Source organism: Drosophila ananassae, chromosome XL (assembly GCF_017639315.1).
Source record: "Drosophila ananassae strain 14024-0371.13 chromosome XL, ASM1763931v2, whole genome shotgun sequence".
NCBI classification, from domain to species: Eukaryota; Metazoa; Arthropoda; class Insecta; order Diptera; family Drosophilidae; genus Drosophila; species Drosophila ananassae.
Window position 1 is genome coordinate 17,252,724 of NC_057931.1, and position 26,321 is coordinate 17,279,044.

The 26,321-nt window shown below is 36.0% G+C and overlaps 1 protein-coding gene across 5 annotated transcripts in view; it reads left to right on the forward strand.

The window, feature by feature from the left end:
* Nucleotides 1–26,321, forward strand: part of LOC6503215 (dynamin) — a 128,020-nt gene that overhangs the window by 87,157 nt on the left and 14,542 nt on the right. The window contains exons 10-15 of one of the 5 annotated variants that reach the window (XM_044716686.1): nt 6,024–6,035; nt 13,091–13,096; nt 22,575–22,778; nt 22,848–22,941; nt 23,021–23,154; nt 23,209–23,351. In XM_044716686.1, coding sequence (XP_044572621.1) covers nt 6,024–6,035; nt 13,091–13,096; nt 22,575–22,778; nt 22,848–22,941; nt 23,021–23,154; nt 23,209–23,351 — 593 coding nt within the window. Of the gene's footprint in view, nt 1–6,023; nt 6,036–12,301; nt 12,547–13,090; nt 13,097–22,574; nt 22,779–22,847; nt 22,942–23,020; nt 23,155–23,208; nt 23,352–26,321 lie in introns of those variants that run through there. The other 4 variants (XM_044716687.1, XM_044716689.1, XM_044716688.1 and 1 more) reach the window with 4 other exon arrangements.

A 26,321-nucleotide genomic window follows, 5' to 3' on the forward strand; every position in this document is an offset into this window, starting at 1 on the left:
CAGCCGCTTCCGGTTCGCTGCCCATTCCCGCATCAGCAGGAGGCCTCAAGGCCCTTGCGCCGGGAGATGCCGCCATGGTGGCGGGCTTGCTTGGCTAGAACCCGTCCTCTCTCGCCATCTGTGCCGTCTTCGATTTTTGGCCAGACACACTCGTCATTCCCAGAGCTGTGGGTTTTTTGGGAGATCCCGACTTCTTGATTTTGTTTGTATGGAGTATACAAACTCTTGGAGTGCATACTTTGGTCCCACGAGTTGCGGAGAAAGGACGGTCCACCCGGACGGAGATCCACGACGCCTTAGAAAATAGGTTCGCCAGCTACCCTGAACCCTCCGTTTGAGACTGGGCAGAGTTTGTATACCGGGCCCCCAGCCAGGCTGACTTTCGGCATGGGCACCTCAGTCCGGCCCCGGTGTGACATGGTGTTTTGGGATGGGAGTTGGGTAGGAATTGTAGTTTAGGAGAAAGGAAAAGTGTGAGGCTACTTGTTTTTGCAGACGTGTTTTTTTTCCTGCTTCTTATCGTCAACGCAAATTTTAATAAAAGCAGTGCAAGCTCTAAGAAACAACACACAGTGGGCGAAAAGACGCTTAGTGCGATGAACTTCGTATTTTTTGTGTAAATAAACAATAAGAAAATCTAAAACATTAAGCTATGAGTGAATTCGACACTCATAGGGTGCTCCAACGTCAGCAAGACAACCGTCGGCTCTCTCTGCAACGAAACAACGCATAGCACTCATTCATGTCAACCCAAGACAACGCGACCGCTAACCCAACAAAAACTACCCAACCGCGATCAATAACTCCAAGCCCGAGTAATGAACTCAATCCAACATCGCTAGGCAGGGCGCGCTCTTGCTCTCCAGCGCACTTGTTGGACAAAACCTTATACCCCTCCCTCATGCCAACCTGCTTAGCCACGGTCACCAGTACAGTGACGTCACTAGCAACTGCAACGGCTACTTCTACAACAACTACAATAGTATCGACTGCTAGCGCAATACCATCTACTGCAATGACGAAATCTGCTGTGCAAGCAAATAATGCAGTACCTTACACCAGCGCGCTCTCTTTAAAACAATGTTCGGCCGTACGGACTGGTATGGATCGGTATATCCACGTAAACTCAGCCCGCAGAACTCTAGACTTGGTAATTCTGCTTAAATAACTCGCGGCACCTCAAAACAATCCACAACAGAGAAGCCCATAGAAGCAAACCGATTTGCTATTTTGGCAGATTAATCCGATGATATACCTCCTGAATACATCGCAGGGGTCGAAGTATTTTGTCGAAGTATTTAAACGAAAACAAAAAAAACATCTACACGTACCAATTAAAAAGCAGTAAAGGCCAGCAAGTAGTTCTTAAAAGTATTGAACCGGAAGTAACACCAGCTGAAGTTCACCACCAGCGCATTGAAAAAGAGAGGTTTTAATGTAAAAAATGTTATTAACATTTTGAATAAGAAAGAAAGCCTCAACCTCTTTTCAAGGTAGAACTTGAACCCGAAACCAAATCCAAGCCTCTGGAAAAAATGAAGTGCATCCAATTTTTACTCTCCAGTTCCTAAGACACCGCAGAATAACCAAAGAAGAGCCGCATAAAAGAAATTGGCCGGTGCAGTGTAATAATTGACAGGAATATGGCCACACAAGGTCTTACTGCACGCTTCGTCCAGTATGCGTTGTTTGTGGAGACCTTTATGACTCCCACAAATGCCCAAAAAATAAAGAGGATCCCAGCAGCAAAAAGTGTGGAAACTGTGGAGGTAACCATACGGCTAACTACAGGGGCTGTCCAGTCTACAAGGAACTGAAAAGTCGCACACACCAAAGAGTGACCACTGCTCGCTCCCATATAACACATATGAAATCTACCTATGCGTGATGTCTTCCCCCCTACAGTCGTGAAATTTGCAGCTAATAATGAGTTCACCGACAAACCCGAAAGCTTTGCAACTGCTCTAAAAATGGGTCTGAAAAGTACCGCTCCCGCCAAGACACGATCATCAGTTTCCCCTCATCAACCAGGAGAACAGTCTACGAACAAAACTGAAACAATGATATGTAATCTTCAACAATGCAAGATCTTATGCCAAACCAATGCTACTACTCGCAGAAACTCATCTTACAAATAAATACAATTTCCAAATTCGAGACTACTTCTTCTATCACACGAATCATCCAGACGGGAAAGCACACGGAGGCACCGGGATTCTGGTTAGAAATCGCATAGCACTGCTTCCACAATAGTTTCGCCACTAACTACATGCAAGTTACATCTATAGATGTATAGATGGATCACCGTTCTTTAAAGCTTGCCGCCGTATACTGTCCTCCTCAGTTTACAATATCCGAATCCCAATTCATGGACTATTTCAACTCTCTGAGCGAACAATTTATAGAAGCTCATTTATAGTAGCAGGAGGCTTTAATGCCAAGCAAACGCACTGGGGATCTCGACTTGTGACTCCATAGGGAAGGCAGTTGTACAATGCAATAATAAAAGCAAGCAACAAGCTAGACTGTGTGTCATCTGAGACAACTACATATTGGCCTACAGATCCCAGAAAACTGCCAGATAACTTGATAGATTTTGCAGTCACAAAAAACATTCCACACAACCTGATAAATGCCAACTCCTTATCAGATCTATCGTCTGATCTCTTGCCTGTACTCCTTCAGCTAAATCTACATCCATTTGCGGTTGATAAACCATTCAGACTAACAACGAATAAGACCAACTGGCTTAAGTACAAAAAATATGTAAGTTCGAATATTGAGTTGAATTCACGTTTGAATGATGAAGCTGATATTAAGTTATCCACAAACACTCTTGAATCCGTCTTGGTCGTAGCAGCTCGCATGTCAACAACTCCACAAACGCAAAAAAACATCGTACAATCATAGATTCACGAACGTTGAAATATAACAGCTTCATGAAGAAGAAAGGTCCCAAATGCATTACATAGAGCAGTTATCCCCAATGAGCTCCAAGTTCCCACTATGGAGAGCACACCCATCACTCAGCGCACCATTAGAATCTGCAATGCCAATTAGGACGTCCACAGGTAACTGGGCGCACAGCGACGGAGAAAGAGCAGAACATCTTCAAAATGTATTACAGCCCAATACAGCATAAAATGGGATCTCCCTGCCAGCAACATCAGATATCTAAATTGTATTTAGATCACATGAGTTACTCAAAAACATAAATGAACAACTCAAACCAAAAAAATGTCCAGGAAGCGAACTAATATCACCAAAAATGATTATTGAACTTCCTCTCTGTGCAGTTCGAGCTATTTGCCAACTCTTCAATGCTATAACGAGACATGGACACTTCCCAGAGAGATGGAAAAAGTCGATCATCATAATGATACCAAAACCTGGCAAAGACCGCACAATTGCTTCACCATATAGACCAATTATTTCACTAACGTGTCCATCAAAACTCTTCAAGAAATGCTCCCAACCAACCAAACCAATGCTCCCTTCAAGCAAGAAATGCTCCCAACCAACACTCACGAACTTCTTCATACCTATACAACAGGAAATTCCTATACAACAGGAAATGAATTCATCATCAGAGCCGGAGTTCCTCAGGGCAGCGTGTTAGGACCAGCATTCTACTTTATCTACAACGCGGACATCCCAACGAGCATGCAACTAACCACATCCACTTTTGCTGATGACACAGCGATCCTAAGACGCTCGAGATGCCCCAAGCAAGCAATGGCGCAACTTGCTAAACACCTGATGGCAGTGGAGAAATGGCTATCCGACTGGCGAATCAAAGTTAACGAACAAAAATTCAAACATGTAACGTTCACACTTAACAGGCAAGACTGTCCTCCACTTACTCTTAACAACACAGTGGTTCGGATAGAAAATGAAATAAAATATCTTGGCGTACACCTCGATAAACGTCTTACTTGGCGCAGCCACATTGAAACCAAAAGAAACACATTTAAACCTCAAAGCCAGCAGCCTCCACTGGCTTATCAATAGCCGCTCGCCCCTTAGCCTGGACTAGAAGGTACTTCTATACAACACCGTTTTTGAAACCTATTTGGATGTACGGCTCTCAGTTGTGGGGGAATGCCAGTAACAGTAGTGTGGATATAATGCAAAGAACTCAATCAAAAAGTCTCAGAACCATCACCGGGGCACCGTGGTACGTTCTGAATGTAAACATTCACAGGGATCTTCACATATCACCCGACAGAGAAGAGAGGCAGAGAAGCCAAACCACAACAAAGTACTACAACAGGCTATCAGTATATCTAAATCATCTCGCGAGAGCCCTCACGCGAGTTTTCAGAAGTTCTCGTCTTCGCCGTAACGACCTTCCAATCCAGCCCTAATTATTAGGACCATGTAGTCTCTATTCAGTTAAAATAAAGCTGTTAGATAATGTATTATTTTAAGATTTGCAACCTTATTGTTAGACTCATAAAGAGAAGATCCAATAAATAAAACCAAGCTTTAATAAAAAACAAGAAAGGAAAGCTAACTTTGGGCGAAGCCGAAGTTGATATACCCTTGCAGTTGAGTCGCATTCCGCTAGGTGGCGCCACGCATTTTATATTATTAGATATATAGAAAATCGTATATAGTCGGCCGATCCTTATGAAATTTGGCATATTGAATTATTTTGCCCAAAGAGTAATCTGTACCAAGTCCCATCTTTCAAACTTAAAAAACACTAAAGTTATGCCAATTCCGATCGTTCTATGACAGCTATAGGATATAGTCAGCCGATCCTTATGAAATTTTGTACATAAGATATTTTGATCAAATATAACATGTGTGGAAAGTCCCAACTTAAAAAACACCAAAGTTATGGCATTTCCGATCAATCAGTTATATGGCAGCTATAGGATATAGTCGACCGATCCCGGCTGTTCCGACTTATATACTACCTGCAAGAAAAAAAAGGATGTGTGCAAAGTTTTAACTCGATAGCTCCAAAACTGAGAGACTAGTTTGCGTAGAAACCGACAGACAGACAGACAGACAGACGGACATGCTCATATCGACTCAGGAGGTCATCCTGATCAAGAATATATATACTTTATAGGGTCGGAGATGTCTCCTTCACTGTGTTGCACATTTTTGACCAAAATTATAATACCCTCTGCAAGGGTATAAAAAATTACTTTTTGGAGGCGGCAACACAAGCACAATGGCAACACAACACAACTGAGAAGGCAATTCGCTAAGCTAGGCATCCTAGGAGTCACCTCACAAACTCTTCGGACCAAAGGCTTCTGATTTAGTTGTAACAAAAATTAATTCCTCTCTTGTATTACATTATTCGATATAAATAATAGCTGTATATATTTTTTTAAAACATATCAATGGTGACTCTAAGTTTGGTCTAACTTATATTTATTATAATAATTAATTATGAATAATTATTATTGATTAAAATGGTCTTTTTATTATTGGAAAGTCTCAGTTGGGTAACCGTATCTATTAATAGGCTCATGTGCGTATATTTGCCTTGTAGTTACACTTTTTGTGTTTTTTACTTACGGAATATTAAGATCTTTGTAGATATCAGTGTTGCGGATGTACGAGGGCGCTGCGCTACAGTCCTTTGAACTTTTGCTTGTGCTCTATTTTGAATTGCTGAATATTGAACTATTGCTCCAAAGTTCACAGCTTTATTTCCACAACAGGCTTTATAACTTTTTATAATTCGGATCCGCCCGAAGTTAGCTTTCCTCTCTTGAATCGTGATCAAATAAAAACAGTTCAGACCCGTTATTGGATTTTTTCCTACCGTTTTAGCTGTGCTTAAACCTCATTCAGATGATGTTGTGGCGCCTGTTGTTACTAAGTTATGCCTTCGTATTAGGTGAAAAAAGATTTCAAATACATATTTCTCGCGCGTTTTCTTGCTATATAAAAATGTATTTTGAAATTTTTATTTATATATTAAAATTGTTTTTTAAGAAAAAATCTATTTTAAAATATGTGTTACAATTTTTTTTAACAAATATTTTTTCTTCCAGGAAGGACCAGAGGTTTGTTTCTCAATCCTTTTAACATAACATAATTTTTTTTATAATTACAAATTCGTAACATTTTTAAATGTAGACATTGTAGTTTATATACCCCTGCAGAGTTGTTATATATATACCTACATACACATATATATATTTTATACATACGTGATTTATTTTTGATTTTAGTCAAAAGTGTGCAACGCAGTAAAAGTAAAATTGTTTAATAGGATCACGTCCCAGGTCGCTATAAGCATATCTTTAGTGTTTAGGCTTTTGACTTCAAACCGACTTCGACACAATGGGCTAGTGTACCGGGTACTAGATAGTACTAGATACCGGGTACTGCCAATATTTAATGCCAAATAACAGCTTTTTTTCAGGAGCAGAAGTCCAAGCAAACGAAAATACTTCCATTGACGCAGGATTTTATTTTTATTAATACTTTATTAGGTCGAAGTGTTGGACACTTTTGACCAAAATTATAAAACAAAAAAGTAAAGTAAAAAAATTATTTAAAATAGACTAGATAAGACATACATAATTTGCTTAATGAATACTGAAAAGATGATCGCTTTTGGTTATTACCATGAACTAAGTTATTACAACATTTTTATTTTTGCTTCATATTTGGTTCCAATATAAGCCTTCCTGTATCTTGTCAGTTGGATTTTCAATGGAATTGAAATTTATATTTTTAGTGGGTACTTTTTTAAATGAGCCACAGCGACGGAGTAATTCCTTATTAAGTCACAAATTTTAAAAAATTAATAAATATTAATATGAATTGCGCAAAATACTCGTTAATATGTTACTGTTTAAAATAACTAGACCCAAAAAAAAGGACTTCAATTTAAATCTTCAGGCTTTCGGTGGGGCTGAATATTTATTTTAGACCTCTACTTTCTTAGTGAAAGTTTTTTTTTAATACCGGTTTTGATGAACGCTGAAAAAAGATAGTCTTCGAAACATACATATTAAGCCGCCCTTATATATAATTATAAAGGGTTTTTCAATAGAAGCGCTTTAACTTTGAATAAAACACAAATGGTTTGACCTTGCAACTAACTTTTTTTTTATTATCGAAATTGAACATATACATTTAATTATGAAACTCGATTTCTTTCTCATGACCACCGCGTGCACGTTTTACGAAGTACAATCGTTGAACCCAATTTTCAACCACTTTTTCGAATAAATCGGTCGAAATTCCAGCAATTTCGCGTTCAATATTGGCTCAGCTCTTGCAACGTCGCCGGCTTATTGGCATAGACCAATGACTTCACCTAACCCCAAAGAAAATAGTCTAGAGGTGTCAAATCACACGAGCGCGGCGGCCACTCGACCGGTCCATTTCGCGAAATAACACGCTCATCGAACTTAGTTTTCAATATTGCGATTGTAGCGTGTGCTGTGTGGCATGTGGCCCCGTCCTATTGAAAATAAATGTCGTCCACGTCCATCCAATTGCGGCAAAAAAAAATCGTTATCGATCGTTATCGTCGACGAAAAAATATGGCCCAATGATGCCGCCGGCATGTAATCCGCACCAAACAGTGATTTTCCGGGATGCAACGGTGCCTCACGAACCACGTATAGGTTGCTTCTGCCCAGTAACGCATATTTTGCTTGTTGACAAATCCATTTAGCCAAAAGTGAGCCTCATCGCTGAAGAAGGTTTTTCGGTGAAAGTAGCAGCAACAGAAAGATTTTTTTTTATAAAAAATTTGCACACTTTGCAATCGCTGTTCAAGTGTGTAGCGTTCCATGATGAAATATATATAATGAAGTTTCATACATATGTCAAGAGAACAAGGAAAAAAATGGCGTCGTTCGCCGTCCCTATCGCCAAAAAGTTGAAGCGCACCTATTAAAAAACGCTTTATATAACAGTCCTGCCAAATTATTGACGACACCCCCTTTAAGTTTTGTTTCAATAAGTGTTGTAGACCGAAATAATGTATAGTATGAGGAGTTGTAGCAGAGAGTATAATGAGTGTGGTTTTAATATTTTTGCGTAAAAGAACGGCATGGGTGGCCCCCGTGCATAGAAATTCTTCCAAGTGAGCCACTTGGCTCATTAGAAAAAAAAAATTATGCGTGACTTTGATCATATCCTAAGTCAACATAAGCATATACAATATATACGTACATATATAATGTCTGTATCACTATATTTTCTGAACCTCATTACGTCCGCCAAAAAAATATTTGGGACACGGGTTGACAGCGATACGCAATAAATGAGAATAATGATTAAAAGTTATTTGGATGCATTTTAAGTGAGTAACGTTTATATCGTTACTATAACTTGCTATTATCTTACTATTTTTGTCCAAAAGCTGCGTTTGATGCAACCACATTCTTAAAAAAAATTTGGATACGACATTATTTTTTTGACCCTCTATCCTTGATAATAACCTTATAGGCTTTCACCTTTCTTAATGGGTAACAAGGTTGCACGCTTGATTTTATTATAAATGCATTACATTTTTTAATGAAATAAAAAATATAATATGAACAAATCTATTCTGCCTTTGTTAAACTTCCAAACATATGCAAAAGGGATTACCATTTTTTTTTTAAATACACATAATTAATAAAAAAATAAATTTTAAAAAATTATTTTTCCCGTTTTTGTTTTTGTAAATTCTTTATTTCTATCTTTTTATTTGTCACATAATCTTATCATATGTTTAATAGTCCTTTATTAGCCATATTTTTTACCCGAAAATGGTAACCTTTTCATGTTCTTATTCATTTCTCATTATTTTATTCAATTACATTAGTGTATTTTTGGGTTTCACAAATTGGACTAGAAACTTTTATGTTTGATTCATAATATACTTGATCTACTCAATGGAATGTCGAATTTTCTTTAGCAAACGGTAGTATATCGTTTATTTTTTGGCACATAAATCGGACTTTCTAATCGTAGTTTCAAGTCGCACCAATAGTTTTATTCCTTGTTAATAATTTAATAGGCTAATTGGTGTTTTTAAATTAAGCGAAGCTTTAAACTATATTCCACAGCTGCCATATAGGTTAGGTTAGGTTAGGGCGGCGATGTGATGGACTGAAGACCACCACATCCACTTGAGTCACGAGGGCTCCTTATGTTACGGCTTAGGATTCAACAAAGTATCAACCCCTTCCCGTCTATCCGGAGTGCTTGTATGTCTATCCTTTCTGAAGCGGCTCGTTGTCCCAACAGCTTTTCTAATGAAGCTTTTCTAATGACGAGGCCGCGCGGAGGGATCTCTGTGAGATCGCTTAGCTCCGCCAATTTAGCGGATTCAAAGTGTTTTAGTCTGCTACGCCCAAGAGCCGGGCAGTGGCATAAGAGGTGCTCCTCCTTGTTCCTGCAGCTCCTGCAGTAGTCGTTGTGGGGCTGCGAGTGCGCCTATAATCCAGTGCCCGGTAATTGCCTTTACCTCCATGCTACAATTTGTTCTGTTAAGGGCGATGAGTCTTGCCGATCTTTTCCCACAGCGAGTGAACCAGATCAAACGCGAGTTTCTACTGGTTTGGAGATTCCTCCATTTCGTAACGGCTGCCAGGTCGAAAAACTGCCTTCATTAGAGCCTGCAAGTAGCTAAGGTCCCTGCCCTTGCTAGTTCATCCGCGGCGCTATTTCTCTCGTGATCCCTATGACCGGATACCCATATGAGGTTAATGTCTTACTGCTCCGCCATCTCGTTAAGAGATCTGCGACACTAGAGTGGAATGGAATGCCTTCAAGTGCCTTAAAGGGTTACATGGGTCTCACGGTTTCAAAAAATAACAAATAAATTTTTTTTGTCTTTTTGAATTCTATAACATCTCTAGAATATTGTCCTAAATGTTCAAGTTCATCGTAATAGTTTCGCAGTTACAGCCTTAAAAAGGTGGACGCTCGAGGTCAGGTATAGGCAAAGCGCAAACCTTTAAACGCGTTTTTCTCAAAACTATATTTTCGAGGGATCGTAAATAATGATTGTTTTAATTTGTATTTCAAAAATCACAACATAATCATTATTTTCTAAGCGAAAATAATAATTATGTTGTGGTTTTTAAAATATATATATATTTTAAAAATTATATTTTCAAAGTCGGTTGTCAAGATTTCTCGCGAACTACTCAACTGATCTTAATGAAATTTTAAACAGGTCTTCGAGATATTTCGAAACATTTACAAGGTGTTAACCAAGAGATTTTTTTTAATTACAACTATTTAAAAAAAATTTCTAGACATTTTTATCGAAATTTTTACCAAAAATCCTATTCTCTTCTTTTTTTTTCCTTCGTTCAATACCTAGTTTTTTGTTTTTACTAAAACCCGTTTTTTTTATTTTTATGATCCAGATCTTATGACCAAGAAATTTTTTTTGCTAATTCCTTCGATTAAAGGAATTAATTTTGTTATTCCTTTAATTAATTAATTAATTTAAAGGTTTTTGAATTTTACATGATCCAACCCAGGACATCTTGTTCACCGCAAGAGGCCTTTTTTCGGACCTCTGCAAAATTGGCAAAACCAACGTTCCCGATAATTACTTTCGGGGAACAAAAATGTGAATACAGTTTAAGGTTTTCATACGTTGCTCCAACTTGCATTTCCCCACTGTCTTGTTAGAAGCCTAACCAGGTACATACAGGGTGCGCAATCTTTTATTACGGGATGTGAATTTGCTATAACTTTTTTAAAAAAATCCGATTTTGACAAATAAGGTATTTTTATTTAATTTGGTCGTTTACAATTTGTTTGGACTAGTTGTGGAACACAAAATCGATTAAATGGTTAGTTATTTCGCTAAATTGATGGACCTAAATGTTGTTCAAGGTGGTCTGTTCAGAATGAAATATCCACCTCTCGACTAAAACACAGTGATCCTTTAGTTGCTTTTTTGCTGGAGTCTGGCATTTTAAGAGCCTCAGAATGGCAGTGTCGTCCAACTAATTTTTAGGGATGTCAGCTGTGAAGAGAACAAAGAGGGTGGGACCCAGACCCTTGAGGACCTTCAGCTTTTAAAGAGTAGTCCTCGGATGCTGTTTCATTGCATCTCACCGAAAACGGCCTTTTGTATTGGATAGGATTCATGAAATTTATGCGTATACTCTGGCAGTTGCGTTTTGATTTTAAGCATTTGGCCATCAAGCCATACTCTGTCGAGCGCTTAAGTAACGTTGAGAAGAGAGCAGTTTTTTTACGGTAAACTAAACTAATTTCTTGGTGGATTGGGCTAGAAAAAGATCGTATATGCGGCGCGAATTCACTACGGGCTACAATTTCCTTGACAGACGTCACTTTTCCCAAACAAGCTGTACGACTCATGCGTCCTCTTTGGTGTTGAAATTTCTGCTGCTGCAACAAATACTGATTCCAGAGCAAGACGTTAAGCAAGGTGTTGCTGTTCTGCTGGCGAGTATGTTGGACATCAATGTGCTTGTGGTAGTTTGTTTGGTGAAATGGTGCTTGTGGTCTCTTATCAAAACGCCATTTCCACAGTGCTCTCTGATCCATCTGAATTAGAATGATTTTATTTTGCATACGGTATTGCATGGTGTTTTTCACAAAAGACATAAACTCCATCATGCTCTTCTTCACATATTTTATCATTTGTACCTTAACTGATTGGCTAACCTTTAGTTTGTCAATAATATCAGGGGTCTAGAAATATTTTTGTCAAAGCTGTTTTTATACCCTTGCAGAGGGTAATATGATTTTAGTCAAAAGTGTGCAACGCAGTGAAGAAGACATCTCCGACCCTATAAAGTATATATATTATTGATCAGGATCATCTCCTGAGTCGATATGAGCATGTCCGTCGGTCGGTCGGTTTTTACGAAAACTAGTCTCTCAGTTTTAAAGCTATCGGTTGAAACTTTGCACACATCTTTCTTTTTCTTGCAGCTAGTATATAAGTCGGAACGGATAAGTATATCCTATAGCTGCCATATAACTGATTGATCGGAAATGCCATAACTTCGTTGTTTTTCAAGTTAGAAGTATAAGAGTTTCAATGGATTCCTCTTTGGGCAAAATAATTCGATATTCAAAATTTCATAAGAATCAGCCGACTATATACGATTCGCTATATATCTAATAATATAAGATGCGTGTCGCCACCTAGCGGACTACGACTCATCTGCAAGGGTATATAAACTTCGGCTCTGCCCGAAGTTAGCTGTCCTTTCTTGTTTTTTATTAATTTTAAACGTAAATGTTAGGTATTTTAAAAATTTATAGAATAAACGTTTTTTATTTATTAGTAAAGAACATCGCATTTTTTTTTTTTTTAATTTAGGAAAAGAAATAAGACAGAAGGACAAACTAGACATTTGGTTTCATTTGGCAAGACGCAGAGAAAATGGAATTTCTTGAATAACTTCTGATGTCTGATGTCTGATGATTGAGATACAAATCGACCAAGCGCAAATTGTAGTAGAATGTGATTAAAGAAAATTATTTTGTCTGGGGAAACCAATGTCCGCACAATCTCAAAATTCACCCTATTCACCAAAATATCTCCAAACCCAAACTTTTTTTAGCAAATGTTTGGATAAAAAGACTCTAATTAAACCAATACCTTTTATTTGGTATATCACTTATTCCGATTGAACGCCCACAAAAAAGGTTTAATTCGACAGCTATGTGTAGTGTCTTCTTGCGCAAGCTAAGACATGCGGGGCGTCACCGTATGGACAGCTGTCCACAGTAATAACAATAATAATTTAATGACAGTAAAGAACAAGCGATTTCATGTTTTGAGCACTTCCGAAAAAATCACATTACAATTTTCACAGTTTTCTCAATTTTGCTTTAATTAACTTAATCTCATATAAATTGACTAGAGTTTGAAATACATTTAAGAATAAATACCGATGTATGACTTTATTTCAAATAAATAAAAATATATCGAAAAATATTTTTTTTGTAATTATGTAATTTGAAGTCGGATTTTCGGCTATATAATTTTAATTTCTTAGCTTAATAATAAATGTGATTTTTTTCTTCTATTCCTCCAATCAACAATATCTACCCAAAATACGTAATATATATTGAATATGTTATTCGACTTCCATTTGGTCTCTAGCAAAAAGTATGTTTACTAAAATATATAGTTCTAAGTGGCGCTCCCAAATAGATCATTACAATTTTAAATAGTTTCTACTTCATGTTTAAAATTTAAGAAAAGTTCACAACAAATACATATGATATACATACATACTACATATCTATCCTGTCAAGTTTTTAAGTAGCCCCTTGTGTTTACTGGCATATATAATATCCATAAATTAGATATCCATTTAATTTTGTATCACTTGTGCACATTAACACATACTGTAATATTGTTCACTATTTAGTTTTTCCTCTTCACGTCCTTCTTGTCCACATCTTCTCCTTTTCTTGCTCCAGTTTCCCCGCTGCTTTGACATTTATTTTGTAAATAACTATTTTTTTGACAGTTACAGCGGTTAGAGAATTGAAAAATGCGATCAAAATGTGTAATATATTTGCAAACGCTATATATCTGCGTTGGATAACGTTTTAACCTAATTGAAACCTCAATATGTTGTGTCAAAATTTGGGTTTAACGGTTGAGTACTTTTAAAGTCTTTAAGACGTGAATATAGAAACAGATCATTTATAAAAAAAAGTGTTATATGAGTTGTAAGTTTTAGCAATAACTTAAATCTTTACAAAGCAGTTTGTAAAACCGATATAACGTTATTAAAATAATATTAACGTTTTATAAAATAACACTGTGCGACAAAAAAAAAAAACGAAATACACTTGGGAAACGCGATAGTGTAGGTTGTTAATCTGGTCGAAGAGAACTCAAAAATATTTTTTTTATATTTTTGGAACCCTCCAATTTTTTTTTATTTAAAAAAAAAACCGTTTTTCGGGACTTTTTTGCGCTTAAAAATTCCTGAACGCGTTTTTTTCAACCGATTTCAAAATTTTCGGTGTTTTTCAATAGTTAAATGTTGTAGCTTTTGAAAAAAAAATATATCTTCGATTTTGTTGAACAAAAAGGACAAAATTTTTACACCTGAAACTAAAGTTTTCGACTTTTATTCGTGTTTTTCGGATTTTGATGCCAGTTTTCGGCACAACTTACAAAAATTCGGCCATTTTTGATACATATCAATGTTGCCTCATTCATTCAGAATAAAACGAGACAAATTTCATCAAAAAATTATGAAAATTGGTGAAGTTATAACGCTTTTCCCAAAAAAAGTCAACTCAACCTAGCGGGCGCTTCGGAGGAACAATGTGTATAAAAATAAGAGTATATTGCTTTCTTCTGACAAAAAGTTTGTCATTTATGCCACATATTAATATTGTCTCAATAATACGGAATAGAACGAGACAAATTTCATTAAAAAATAATACAAATTGTTGAAGTTATAACGCTTTTCCCAAAAAAAGTCAATTCAACCTTGCGTGCGCTCCGGAGTACCTGTGTGTATAAGTCAGGAATATGCTCTTCTTCTTATAGTGCTCCCATGGTTTTATTGACTTTTTTAGGGAAAAGCGTTATAACTTCAACAATTTGTATTATTTTTTAATGAAATTTGTCTCGTTCTATTCCGTATTATTGAGACAATATTAATATGTGGCGTAAATGACAAACTTTTTGTCAGAAGAAAGCAATATACTCTTATTTTTATACACATTGTTCCTCCGAAGCGCCCGCTAGGTTGAGTTGACTTTTTTTGGGAAAAGCGTTATAACTTCACCAATTTTCATAATTTTTTGATGAAATTTGTCTCGTTTTATTCTGAATGAATGAGGCAACATTGATATGTATCAAAAATGGCCGAATTTTTGTAAGTTGTGCCGAAAAACTGGCATCAAAATCCGAAAAACACGAATAAAAGTCGAAAACTTTAGTTTCAGGTGTAAAAATGTTGTCCTTTTTGTTCAACAAAATCGAAGATATATTTTTTTTTCAAAAGCTACAACATTTAACTATTGAAAAACACCGAAAATTTTGAAATCGGTTGAAAAAAACGCTTTCAGGAATTTTTAAGCGCAAAAAAGTCCCGAAAAACGGTTTTTTTTAAATAAAAAAAAATTGGAGGGTTCCAAAAATATAAAAAAAATATTTTTGAGTTCTCTTCGACCAGATTAACAACCTACACTATCTCGTTTCACAAGTGTTTTTTCACTGTCGCACCGTGTAATTAACGTTATTAACGTTTTATAAAATAATTAACGTTATTAACGTTTTATAAAATATACTGATGCGTTAAGAAATTTAATTATCCAGTAGTTAAGAAATTTTTCTATGGTCACTATACTCAAAATTTAAACTTTTGAGAAAACAATTTATAGAGTTGTAAGACTTTATAACAATGTTTAAAAATTTGAATTAATTTATATTAATTTTTAAAGTTTAAATTTAACAAGAAAAGAAAGCTAACTTCAGGCGGAGCCGAAGTTTATATACCCTTGCAGTTAGGTAGCAGCTTTTATTAAACAGGACGACAATTTCCAACTTTTTTTTTCTCCACGCATAATTTTACATGCTCCATAACCTTTAGGCTCCCCTGAACCAAAGTCCAGAACAAACATAGGTTCTATCACCCACAGTTTTCGCGGTACACCTAAGAGAAGAAATTGATCAAATTTTACCATATTTTGAATTATGTAGGCCGTGTAATGGCGATGACCATCATAGTTTCCAGAACATATCATTTTTGGAATGTATGTGTACCAACTAAAATTAAAAAATGATCTCTAGCAGTTACCATATCTTTGGAATACTCATCCAAAGTTGAAATCTCAGATTTTCTACATAAATTTTTGGTCTTCTATGATTTTTCCCCAAACATTTTCCTATGGAAGATTTTTATTTTCATATTGAAATCAGTAGATCATAACATGTTTTAATTTTGGATTTAAGAAAAACTCTAAATAATTTTATTTAATTTATTATAGGTGGGTAAAAAATATTTTCGTCAATTAAATTGGAGTTTTTAATCTCATATTTTCAAATAGTCATGGCCATTTTTTAATTTTAGTTGGTACCATACATTTAAAAAATGATATATACTAGAAACAATGATGGTCTTCTTCATTTCACGGCCTACATAATTCAATATATGGTAAAATTTTATCAATTTCTTCTCTTATGTGTACCGCGGAAACTGTGGGTGATAGAACCTATGTTTGTTCTGGACTTTGGTTCAGGGGAACTTAAAGGTTATGGAGCAGGTGAAATTATGCGTGGAGATTTTTTGCTGTTGGCCTGTGTTATTCTAAATTTTTGAATTTTTCTAAATGTCCAAAAACCGAGTTTTTTGTTCAACAAAGTAGTGAGAATTGAACTTGCATCACATGAAATTTTCCCATATAACACTTATATATATAGGCTGATCCCGGCCGTTCTGATTTATTTATCTTTATTCAATACATTTATTTTAAAACTTCCACTTCAACTTCCAATAAAAATCAGCTTCAAAAATCTGAAGTGATTTAACCTAATGTATAAAAGGCAAGTTATATCACTAGTGATTTCAAAAAATGAAAATTTTACCAATTAAGAATGCATTATTCTTGGAACGTATTATTTTTTTTAACGCATTTTAATGAAAGTGAAGTTTCTGACTTAGAAAAAAAAATACTGATTTTATCAAAAACGCTGGCATGATTGTCGGTGCCTTTGGAATCACTCACAACAGGCATGTGTGGCACCCTTAAGGGGACAGGATGGTTTCCAAGGCTGAAAAAAAAAACAGATTTTTGCGATTTTTTTTTCATTTCTGAGTGAATATAATTGTTCAATTTTTTTAAACGATAAATGGCTATATTTGAAGAGTATCTAGGAGTTTTTTTTTTTAAGAAATAATTATGAATTATCGCGTGACGGCAGTCGGCCGGAGTCGCTTCAAAAAATTGTTATCTTGTGGTGCGTAAAATCTGGCCACACAGTGTTATTTTGGCATATTTCGGAATTGGCATACCTTTGGTGTTTTTTAAGTTAGAAAGATGGGATTTGATAAAGATTCTATTTTGGGCAAACTAATCCGATTTGCCAAATTTCATAGGGATCGGCCAACTATATCCAATAGATGCCATATAACTGAACGATCGGAATTAGCATAACTTTGGTGTTTTTTAAGCTAGAATGATGGGGCTTTTTACGGGTTCCATTTTGGGCAATACAATCCGATCTGTTAAATTTCATAAGGATCGGCTAACTATATCCTATAGCCGCCATATAAATGAACGATCGGAAATGGAACAACCTTAACTACAAGGCTATATCAACTTCGGCTCCGCCCGAAGTTAGCTTTTCTTTCTTGTTTTATATATATATATTGGGTCGAATATAGTTGACCGAATCTTATGAGAATTTCACTATTTAATAAATTTTCTAAAAAACCAGAAATAAAGCTAACTTCGGGCGGAGGCGAAGTTGATATCAGAGAACTGCACGAGTCACTTTTTTTTGTTCATACTCGAGTAATGATAGGTTACACTGATTGATTTTAAAATTTGATTCATGTGAACAGAGCGATCCATACGCTTCGTGTCAATGATTTGGAACAATTTTGAATCACTATCGCATCAATTGGGAATGATTTGTTTTGATCATAGCTTGCAAATAACTGTTAACCGTTTTTTTGCTTACGCTCTGTTTGCGAGAGCTACCGAAACAAATCATGCCGTTTCGGTTCCTCTCTGAGCAGCAGGCTTTGTTTTGTTTTGTTTCGGGTTTCTGTTGAACGAATTACGATGAGCAAATCATGAAACTCTCATCTACCGAACATCGCTCAATGAGAGATTTGAGTGACACTCGCACAGAGAGACTCAGTAAAAGACCGATTGACTGAAAAAGTCAGCGCAAAAAGTTTTTTCAATAATTTGTTTTCGTTTCGCTGCACAGTGGTACATGGTACATGAAATTTGACGAAAAAACTTATTAAAATTTTAAACGTAAATTTTCCAATTTTAAACTAATATATTGATTATTTTAATTAAAAAATGAATAGTTTCCTTTTAAATTCATTTATTTTGAGTTAAGCTTAACAACTAAACTTTGGACAACTTTGTTGTCCATTTTGTTAAATATAAAAAATTGATGCACTTTTTTATTAAGTTCTCGTCCCATTTTCAATAAATTTGATGAATCACTGTTTACACGAGAGATTTACAAAGCAAATTGACAAGTTGAGCCCACTAAACTTCACATACACACATACATGCACAAAAGACTTTTTGAATCGTCGAACGCAAGCAAACGGTCCTAGAATAAGCAGACCAAACGAATACAGAAAAAAGTGTGCTTTGACTGAGCGCGAGCAAAATTTGTTTACGAGCAACTCAATCGGTTGCTCTCAGACTTTTTGCTCAAAGTCTCAGTGACATACACTTATTTTGAGACCGCTCGAATCGGTTAACAGTTATTTGCAAGCTATGGTTTTGATTTTTTTAGAAGCAAAGCAGCAATACCCGAAAATTATGCAAAATTAAACATATATGACTGATTCTGATTAGCCTGCTGAGCTTAACAATTGATTCGGGAGTCTTGATTCGGGAGGCTCCCGACAGGAGTCTTTTGAGGCTATGACGGGTGCTATATGACTTTATAAGGATCAGCCGACTATATTCTATAGCTGCCATATAACTGAACGATCGGAAATGGCAAAACCTTGCTAGTTTTAAAGATGCTTGGGGCTGTTTCCAACATTTTTATTAGAAAATTGATTCGATGGTGAAATTCTCATAAGGATCGGCCAACTATATATGATCCGATATATGTATTATAATATAATATAAGCTGCAAGCTGTTATTAATTGAAAATGTACAGTTCATCATTATTTCAAGTCCCAGGATTCGAATTGAAACTTTCAATCATATATTTTTACTCGAGGATACCTAAATGATTTAAATCACATGCCTAGATCGTAGCCTACTTTATCAAAAATTTTCAATTAAAGTCAGTGAATCATACTGTACGATTGGTTTGACCGAGCAAACCATACGATATAACTCACATCAACTGATTTGAAGTTGTGTTTTACATGAATTGATTTGAAATGTTATAACTGATGATGTGATTTGATTTGATCCGATTTTGTCAAAAGGTGATTAAATCATACTCAATCATACTCGTTGCAGTTCTCTGGTTGATAAACCCTTGAAGTTGGGATTGAATATACATAGTTGGCAGATCCTTATGAGAATTTCACTATCAAATAAATTTTCCAATAAATATGTTGGAAAAAGCCCCAAGCGTCTTTTAAAAAGCAAGGTTGTGTCAGTTATATGGCAGGCATAGGATATAGCCTACTGATCCTTATATAATTTGGTAGATCGAATTAGTTGCCCAAAATAAAAGTCTCATCCCTCTTACTGATAAACAACAAAGTTATGGCATTTACAATCAATCGGCAATATGACAGATATAGGATATAGTATACCGATCCCGGCCGTACTGACTTATATACTGTGTACAAAGGAGAGAAGGATGTGTACAAAATTAAAAGTCGTTAGCTTTAAAACTGAGAGACAAGTTCTCTTAGAAACATACTAACCGACTTGATAATATCGACTCAGGTCGGAGATGTCTCCTTTATTGCGTGGCATACTTTTGACTTAAATTGTAATAGACTTTTCTCAGAACTATCCGTCGGGTACCTATTGTATCATTGACTTGTTTAAGGATCCTTATCAGTAACTTTTTACGCTCTGCAAAATGAATCATTATCTTCATGATACTTATGCATAACAGACCTCTAAAAAGTATACCATCTATAATAATCACCTCCTCCATAACATAAAATGTTCTTTTAATTTTGGGACGTGCAATTTGGGTTCCGTTAGAAAACTGTACGCTCTTGGTAATGTGTCTACCATTTAAAGGTAGGACATTTTAGGGGATTATGTTGTTTTAGATTTAAGTTTTCATCTTGAAGCTTTGTAGCAGACTTTGGCTAAACCACTTTAACCTAACGCAGTACTATAATGACTTAAAGATCATTATTCTCTTGGAGATTATACACGGGTCTGTCATTACACCCTGGTAATATAACAAAATATGACATCTCTGACCCTATTAAGTATATATATTCTTGATCAGGATCACCAAAGATGGGACTTGGTACAGATTCTATTTTGGACGAAATAATCTGTTCTGCCAAATTTCATAAGAATCGGCCAACTATATCCTATAGCTGCTATATAACTGAACGATCAGAATAGGCATACCTTTGTTGTTTTTTAAACTAAAATGATGGGACTTTCTACGGATTCCATTTTGGGCAATCGAATCGGATCTGCCAAATTTCATAAGGATCGGCTAACTATATCCTATAGCCGCCATATAAATGAACGATCGGAAATGGAACAACCTTAACTGCAAGGGTATATAAACTGCGGCTCCGCCCGATGCTAATTTTCATTTCTGGTTGTACCCTTGCAGAGGGTATTATAATTTTGGTCTAACGTGTGCCACGCAGTGAAGGAGACATCTCCGACCCTATAAAGTATATATATTCTTGATCAGGATCAGGAAGTTTAGAGACTCGCAAACTAGTCTCTCAGTTTTAAAGCTATCAAGTTGAATCTTTGCACACACCCTTCTTTCCTTTGCAGGCAGTATATAAATCGAATCGGTCGGGATCGGTCGACTATATCCTATAGCTGCCATATAGCCTGATTGATCGGAAATGCCATAACTTAGTTGCTTTTCATGTTAGAAGGATGAGAGTTTCAGTGGATTCCTCTTTGTGCAAAATAATTCGAAATGCCAAATTTTATAAGGATCGACCAACTATATACGATCCGCTATATATCTAATAATATAAGATGCGTGGCGCCACCTAGCGGACTGCGACTTAACTGCCAGGGTATATCAACTTCGACTCCGCCCGAAGTTAGCTTTCCTTTCTTGTTTTATATAACGGATGTTTTTATAAAACATAAACACATTAAAAATAAATATCTAAAAAGGAATTTGAGTAACAGAAAGACTTTTAGATTAGGAGAAATACTAAATAATATAAAAAAAATTTTAATTCTTTCTTAGCATATATTTCTGCCCGATAGGCATTTCCGGAAAAAAGCTGCCACCCAAAGTCGGACGTCAGCTAAGAGGTTATATGCAGTTAGAATTTAAATAAAAAATGTTTTTTTTTTTGAATCTACGTTCCAATCTGTTCTTCGGAAATTTGAATTATACCAATGAAAACCCGATGTATTCGGATACATAGGAGCTATACGTTATACATGACTCCTTTTTCTGCGTTTGCCATTACCTTTCCGAGCATCTCGGGTGTTATAGCGTCGATTTCAGCACAGGACTTCTTTTTGTGTGGTTACTTGAAAAGCCAGGTTTACGCCAACCAGCCTCAAACCATTGACGAGCTCAAGGCAAACATTCGTGCTTAAATCGACGCTATAACGGAAATCGCAGAAAAAAGGAGTAATTTTGTAATTTCTAATAAAGGTGGGCACTTGACTGATATTGTTTTCAAAAACTAGCCCAAAAAAATTGCAAGGAACCAAACTGAATAAAAATACATCGCTTATAGAAATCGGTTTTTTTTCTCAAAGTTATTCCATGTTTACATACCGACATAAAAGATGTTTTTACAGTCGGTGTTTCCGATTTTTCGAGTACGGATTAACTGATCAGTCTGAAATTTCTATACTATCTTCTTGGATGTATTTCTTAGAATCTTAAGAGAAATCAACCAAATTACAGCTCGTAAATTCGTTCGATGCAAGGTTTCCTTTCGCTGACATGCGAAATACAAATAAAAAGAGAGGGAGAAAAAAATAAGTGAGAGGAATGAATGATAAGCATGGAGGGAATGATGGGAATGATGGTAGACTTAGAGCTCTGATGTATGCAGGAGGGGTGTTTTGTTCAAATGGTGCCTTTGGAGGGGCCTTAGAATCCCAGCCAAATGTTCAATAATACTAAAGTGGAACGTGTAATCGGAGGAGTTATTATTACTACGTGGTGCTCGTGTGGGTGAACGCATTCTAGGGTCATCAACGAGAGGTAACAATTTTGTTAAGAAGCAACTTAAACTTTCAATTGTCCGACGGAATCAACGAGAATGTATCATGTAATAGAATAAAAATTCTTTTTGTATAAAATTTTAATCAATCAAAGAAGGCGCCATTATTTTTTCTTTTTTCAGACATTGTTTTATAAAGGATAAAGAAAAACAAAGACGTTAAGTATAAGTAGAGATGTTAAGTATTTAGGGACTAAGCGATGTTGTCCAGAAATCGCGTGGGATTCAACGCATCCTTTTTTTCTTGAAAGATACATCAAATTGTTCATTGCAATTCTTATTGTTTCTTAAATAACTTATTACAAAATTTTAGTTTTAAAGAATTTCTTTTACCCAAACAGTGAAGACATTTTAACAGGTTTTCTTATTAATTTTCATAAAATAATTAAAATTTCATTTATATCATGTTTCATCAATTAAAAGTTTAATATGTTGAGCGCACACAAACACATATTTAAAATTTATGTTTTTAAAAATGGGTAGAGGATATTTAAAGCCAATTTTGAAATACATATTTTTTATAAACGCAGTCGACTAATGAGGAAAGTTCATCAGACCCACAATTGGAACGTCAAGTTGAGACTATACGCAATCTCGTTGATTCTTATATGAAAATCGTTACAAAGACTACGCGTGACATGGTTCCAAAAGCAATAATGATGCTTATCATTAACAATGCAAAGGATTTCATCAATGGAGAACTTCTTGCTCATCTATATGCATCTGGAGATCAGGTTATTATTAAAAAAAATATATCCAACCGTATTAAATTATTAATGATATTAAATATTAATAATCTTAAGGCACAAATGATGGAAGAGTCAGCTGAGTCGGCAACACGAAGGGAGGAAATGTTACGCATGTATCGTGCTTGTAAAGATGCTTTACAAATTATAGGTAAATGTTTATTTCATAACATTATGTCTATTCGAAAAACTGCAATTTATTTTATATTATGAACACATAATTTATAAAGGTGATGTGTCTATGGCAACTGTGTCTTCGCCTTTGCCTCCTCCAGTTAAAAATGATTGGCTACCGAGTGGCTTAGATAATTCACGACTGTCTCCGCCAAGTCCTGGGGCCCCACGCAAACCAGGACCCACACCGGTAATACTTTATATTACATATCATTTCAGTTGATAAGTATTATTATGGTTTCAGAGCAACATAGGAGGACGAAACCCCCCGTTGCCTCCATCTACAGGTCGCCCAGCTCCAGCGATTCCGAATCGTCCAGGAGGTGGAGCCCCACCTCTTCCTGGAAGTCGCCCAGTAGGTGCGTTGCCACCACCAATATTACCTTCGTAAGTATCTTAAAAATTGTACTTCAAAGGAAGTGATAATTTTATATTATTGCACAGTTATTATATTTAAATAAAATTTAGGTTTAATTTTTGTATTACATTTTCACATTAAACCAGCTTCAGAGCTGGCCAGCCATAGACTCTAGGGCCGAACACCCTCGTTTTTTTGCAGACAGTACCCGAACAGTGCCGAACGACTGATGTAAGAGAGAAATGAGCGTTAGACGCCCTCTCCGTTCAGCGTGTGCACTGTAAATGACGTTTTAAGCGAAAAAGATTTTTCCTTCACATTATTACAGTTAGTTTTTGTTATTAGTTTTAATAGATGTATAAAGTATAAATTTATCCCATTGTCAACGAAATATTATTCAACAAAACCAGTAACATCAAAAGTGACAGAAAATATTCCAACTCCTAGAATTTTTTGCCTGCGCCCTGTATGGCCGGCACTGCATTAAACCAACGACTATGAAAATATGTCTAGCATTTAGTAGTATACATAGGTTGTTTATTTGTGGTATTTGCTTTTTCTCATGAGAACGAGCTATTAGATAATATATTTTTTGTAGTAATAACAGTCTTTAAGAAACTAGGTTTACGTAGCTTACATACAACATTATGGTACGTCGAAGCCTCCCATCCCTGAAAAATCACCGTGTGCTGGCAGTTTCCCCATCCAGCGGCTTGGGTTATGCATCTTCAGTGGGTTTATTTCTAATTAAAATCACGTAGACACACAGATCACATTAACTGAGATACTATAAGACTGGGCATTGGCATGTCTTAGTTAAGTATCTTAACTGTTTGCTCGTTTTCTTCGGCTCGGCAGCTGGGAGTCTGCTTGTACTTTAATATCTTCCTTTAGTAATAATAAATTCATATGACAAGTCGGGAAAACTAAAAGTTAGAACAATTTACCAATTGGTGGTTCCGAGCTCAAAGTTTTCAAGGCGCCCGAATTTGGCTTTAATTCATCAGAGGTGCACAGAAAACACCCCCCTCATATTCGCCTCAATTTCACTTAAGGGGGCAGGATGATTTGAACACCTGTGTGTATATGACAGGAATATGCTCTTCTTCTTATAGTGCTCGCATGGTTTTATTGACTTTTTTTAGGAAAAGCGTTATAACTTCAACAATTTTTATTAGTTTTTAATGAAATTGGTCACGTTTTATTCAGTATTAATGAGACAATATTAATATATGGCATAAATGACAGAATTTTGGTCAGAAGAAAGCAATATACTCTTATTCTTATACACATTGTTACTCCGGAGCGCTCGCTAGGTTGAGTTGACTTTTTTTGGGAAAAGCGTTATAACTTCACTAATTTTCATAATTTTTTGATGAAATTTGTCTCGTTTTATTCAGAATTAATGAGACAACATTGATATGTGGCAAAAATTACAGAATTTTTGTAAGTTGTACCGAAAAACAGGCATCAAAATCCGAAAAACACGAACAAAAGCCGAAAACTTCAGTTTCAGGTGTAAAAATGTTGTTCTTTTTGTTTAACAAAATCGAAGATAAATTTTTTTTTCAAAAGCTACAACATTTCACTATTAAAAAACACCAAAAATTTTGAAATCGGTTGAAAAAAACGCGTTCAGGAATTTTTAAGCGCAAACAAGTCCCGAAAAACGGTTTTTTAACCATAAATCAAGATTTTGAGGGTGTTAGAAATATTTCAAAAATGGTTTTGTGATATACTCGACCCAATGAACAATTCCTACTATGTCACTTCAAAAGTTCATTCACTTTTGTCATTTTTGTAACACTGTGTTATCTAGTTACTCTCTAACTATATACTTTCAATTGCTTTTAAAACTTTAGACGCGTTTTGTTCAAAATAACTCTTTCCAAGGCACTGCGTAACGTAACTCAAAAAGTAATGCTCGGATCTAAAATCGCAAAAATCTGTTCTTTTTCAGCTTCGGAAACCATCCTGCCCCCTTAAGGGTGCCACACATGCCTGTTGTGAGTGATTTAAAAGGCACCGACAATCATGCCAGCGTTTTTGCTAAAATCACTATTTTTTTGTTAAATCAGAAACTTTAGTTTCATTTAAAAAGTTCGTTTGATCCATATGGAGCGTTCAATTTCTAATTAAACTGCGTTAAAAAAAACAAGAAAGGAAAGCTAACTTCGGGCGGAGCCGAAGTTCATATACCCTTGCAGTTGAGTCGCAGTCTGCTAGGTGGCGGCACGCATCTTATATTATTAGATATATAGCAGATCGTATATAATCGGCTGATCCTTATGAAATTTGGCATATTGAATTATATCGCCCAAAGAGGAATCCATTGAAACACCCATGCTTCTAACTTGCAAAACAACCAAGTTATGGCATTTCCGATCTATCAGTTATATGGTAGCTATAGGATATAGACAGCCGATCCTTATGAAATTTGGCATATCGGATAAATATGCCCAAATTAGAATGCATAGAAAGTCCCATCCTTCTTACTTGAAAAACAACGAAGTTATGGCATTTCCGATCAATCAGTTATATGGCAGCTATAGGATATAGTTGACCGATCCCGGCCGTTCCCACTTATATACTGCCTGCAAAGGAAAGAAGGATGTGTGCAAAGTTTCAACTTGATAGCTTTAAAATTGAGAGACTAGTTTGCGTAGAAACAGACAGACGGTCAGACGGACAGACGGACATGCTTATATCGACTCAGGACGTGATCCTGATCAAAAATATATATACTTTATAGGGTCGGAGATGTCTACTTCATTGCGTTGCACACTTTTGACCAACATTATAATACCCTCTGCAAGGGTGGGAAGGATGAAGAAGAAGGATGGGAGTTTCAATGGGTTCCTCTTTGGGCAAAATAATTCGATATGCCAAATTTCATAAGGATCGGCCGACTATATGCGATCCGCTATATATCTAATAATATAAGATGCGTGGCGCCAGCTAGCGGAGTGCGACTCAACAGCAAGGGTATATAAACTTCG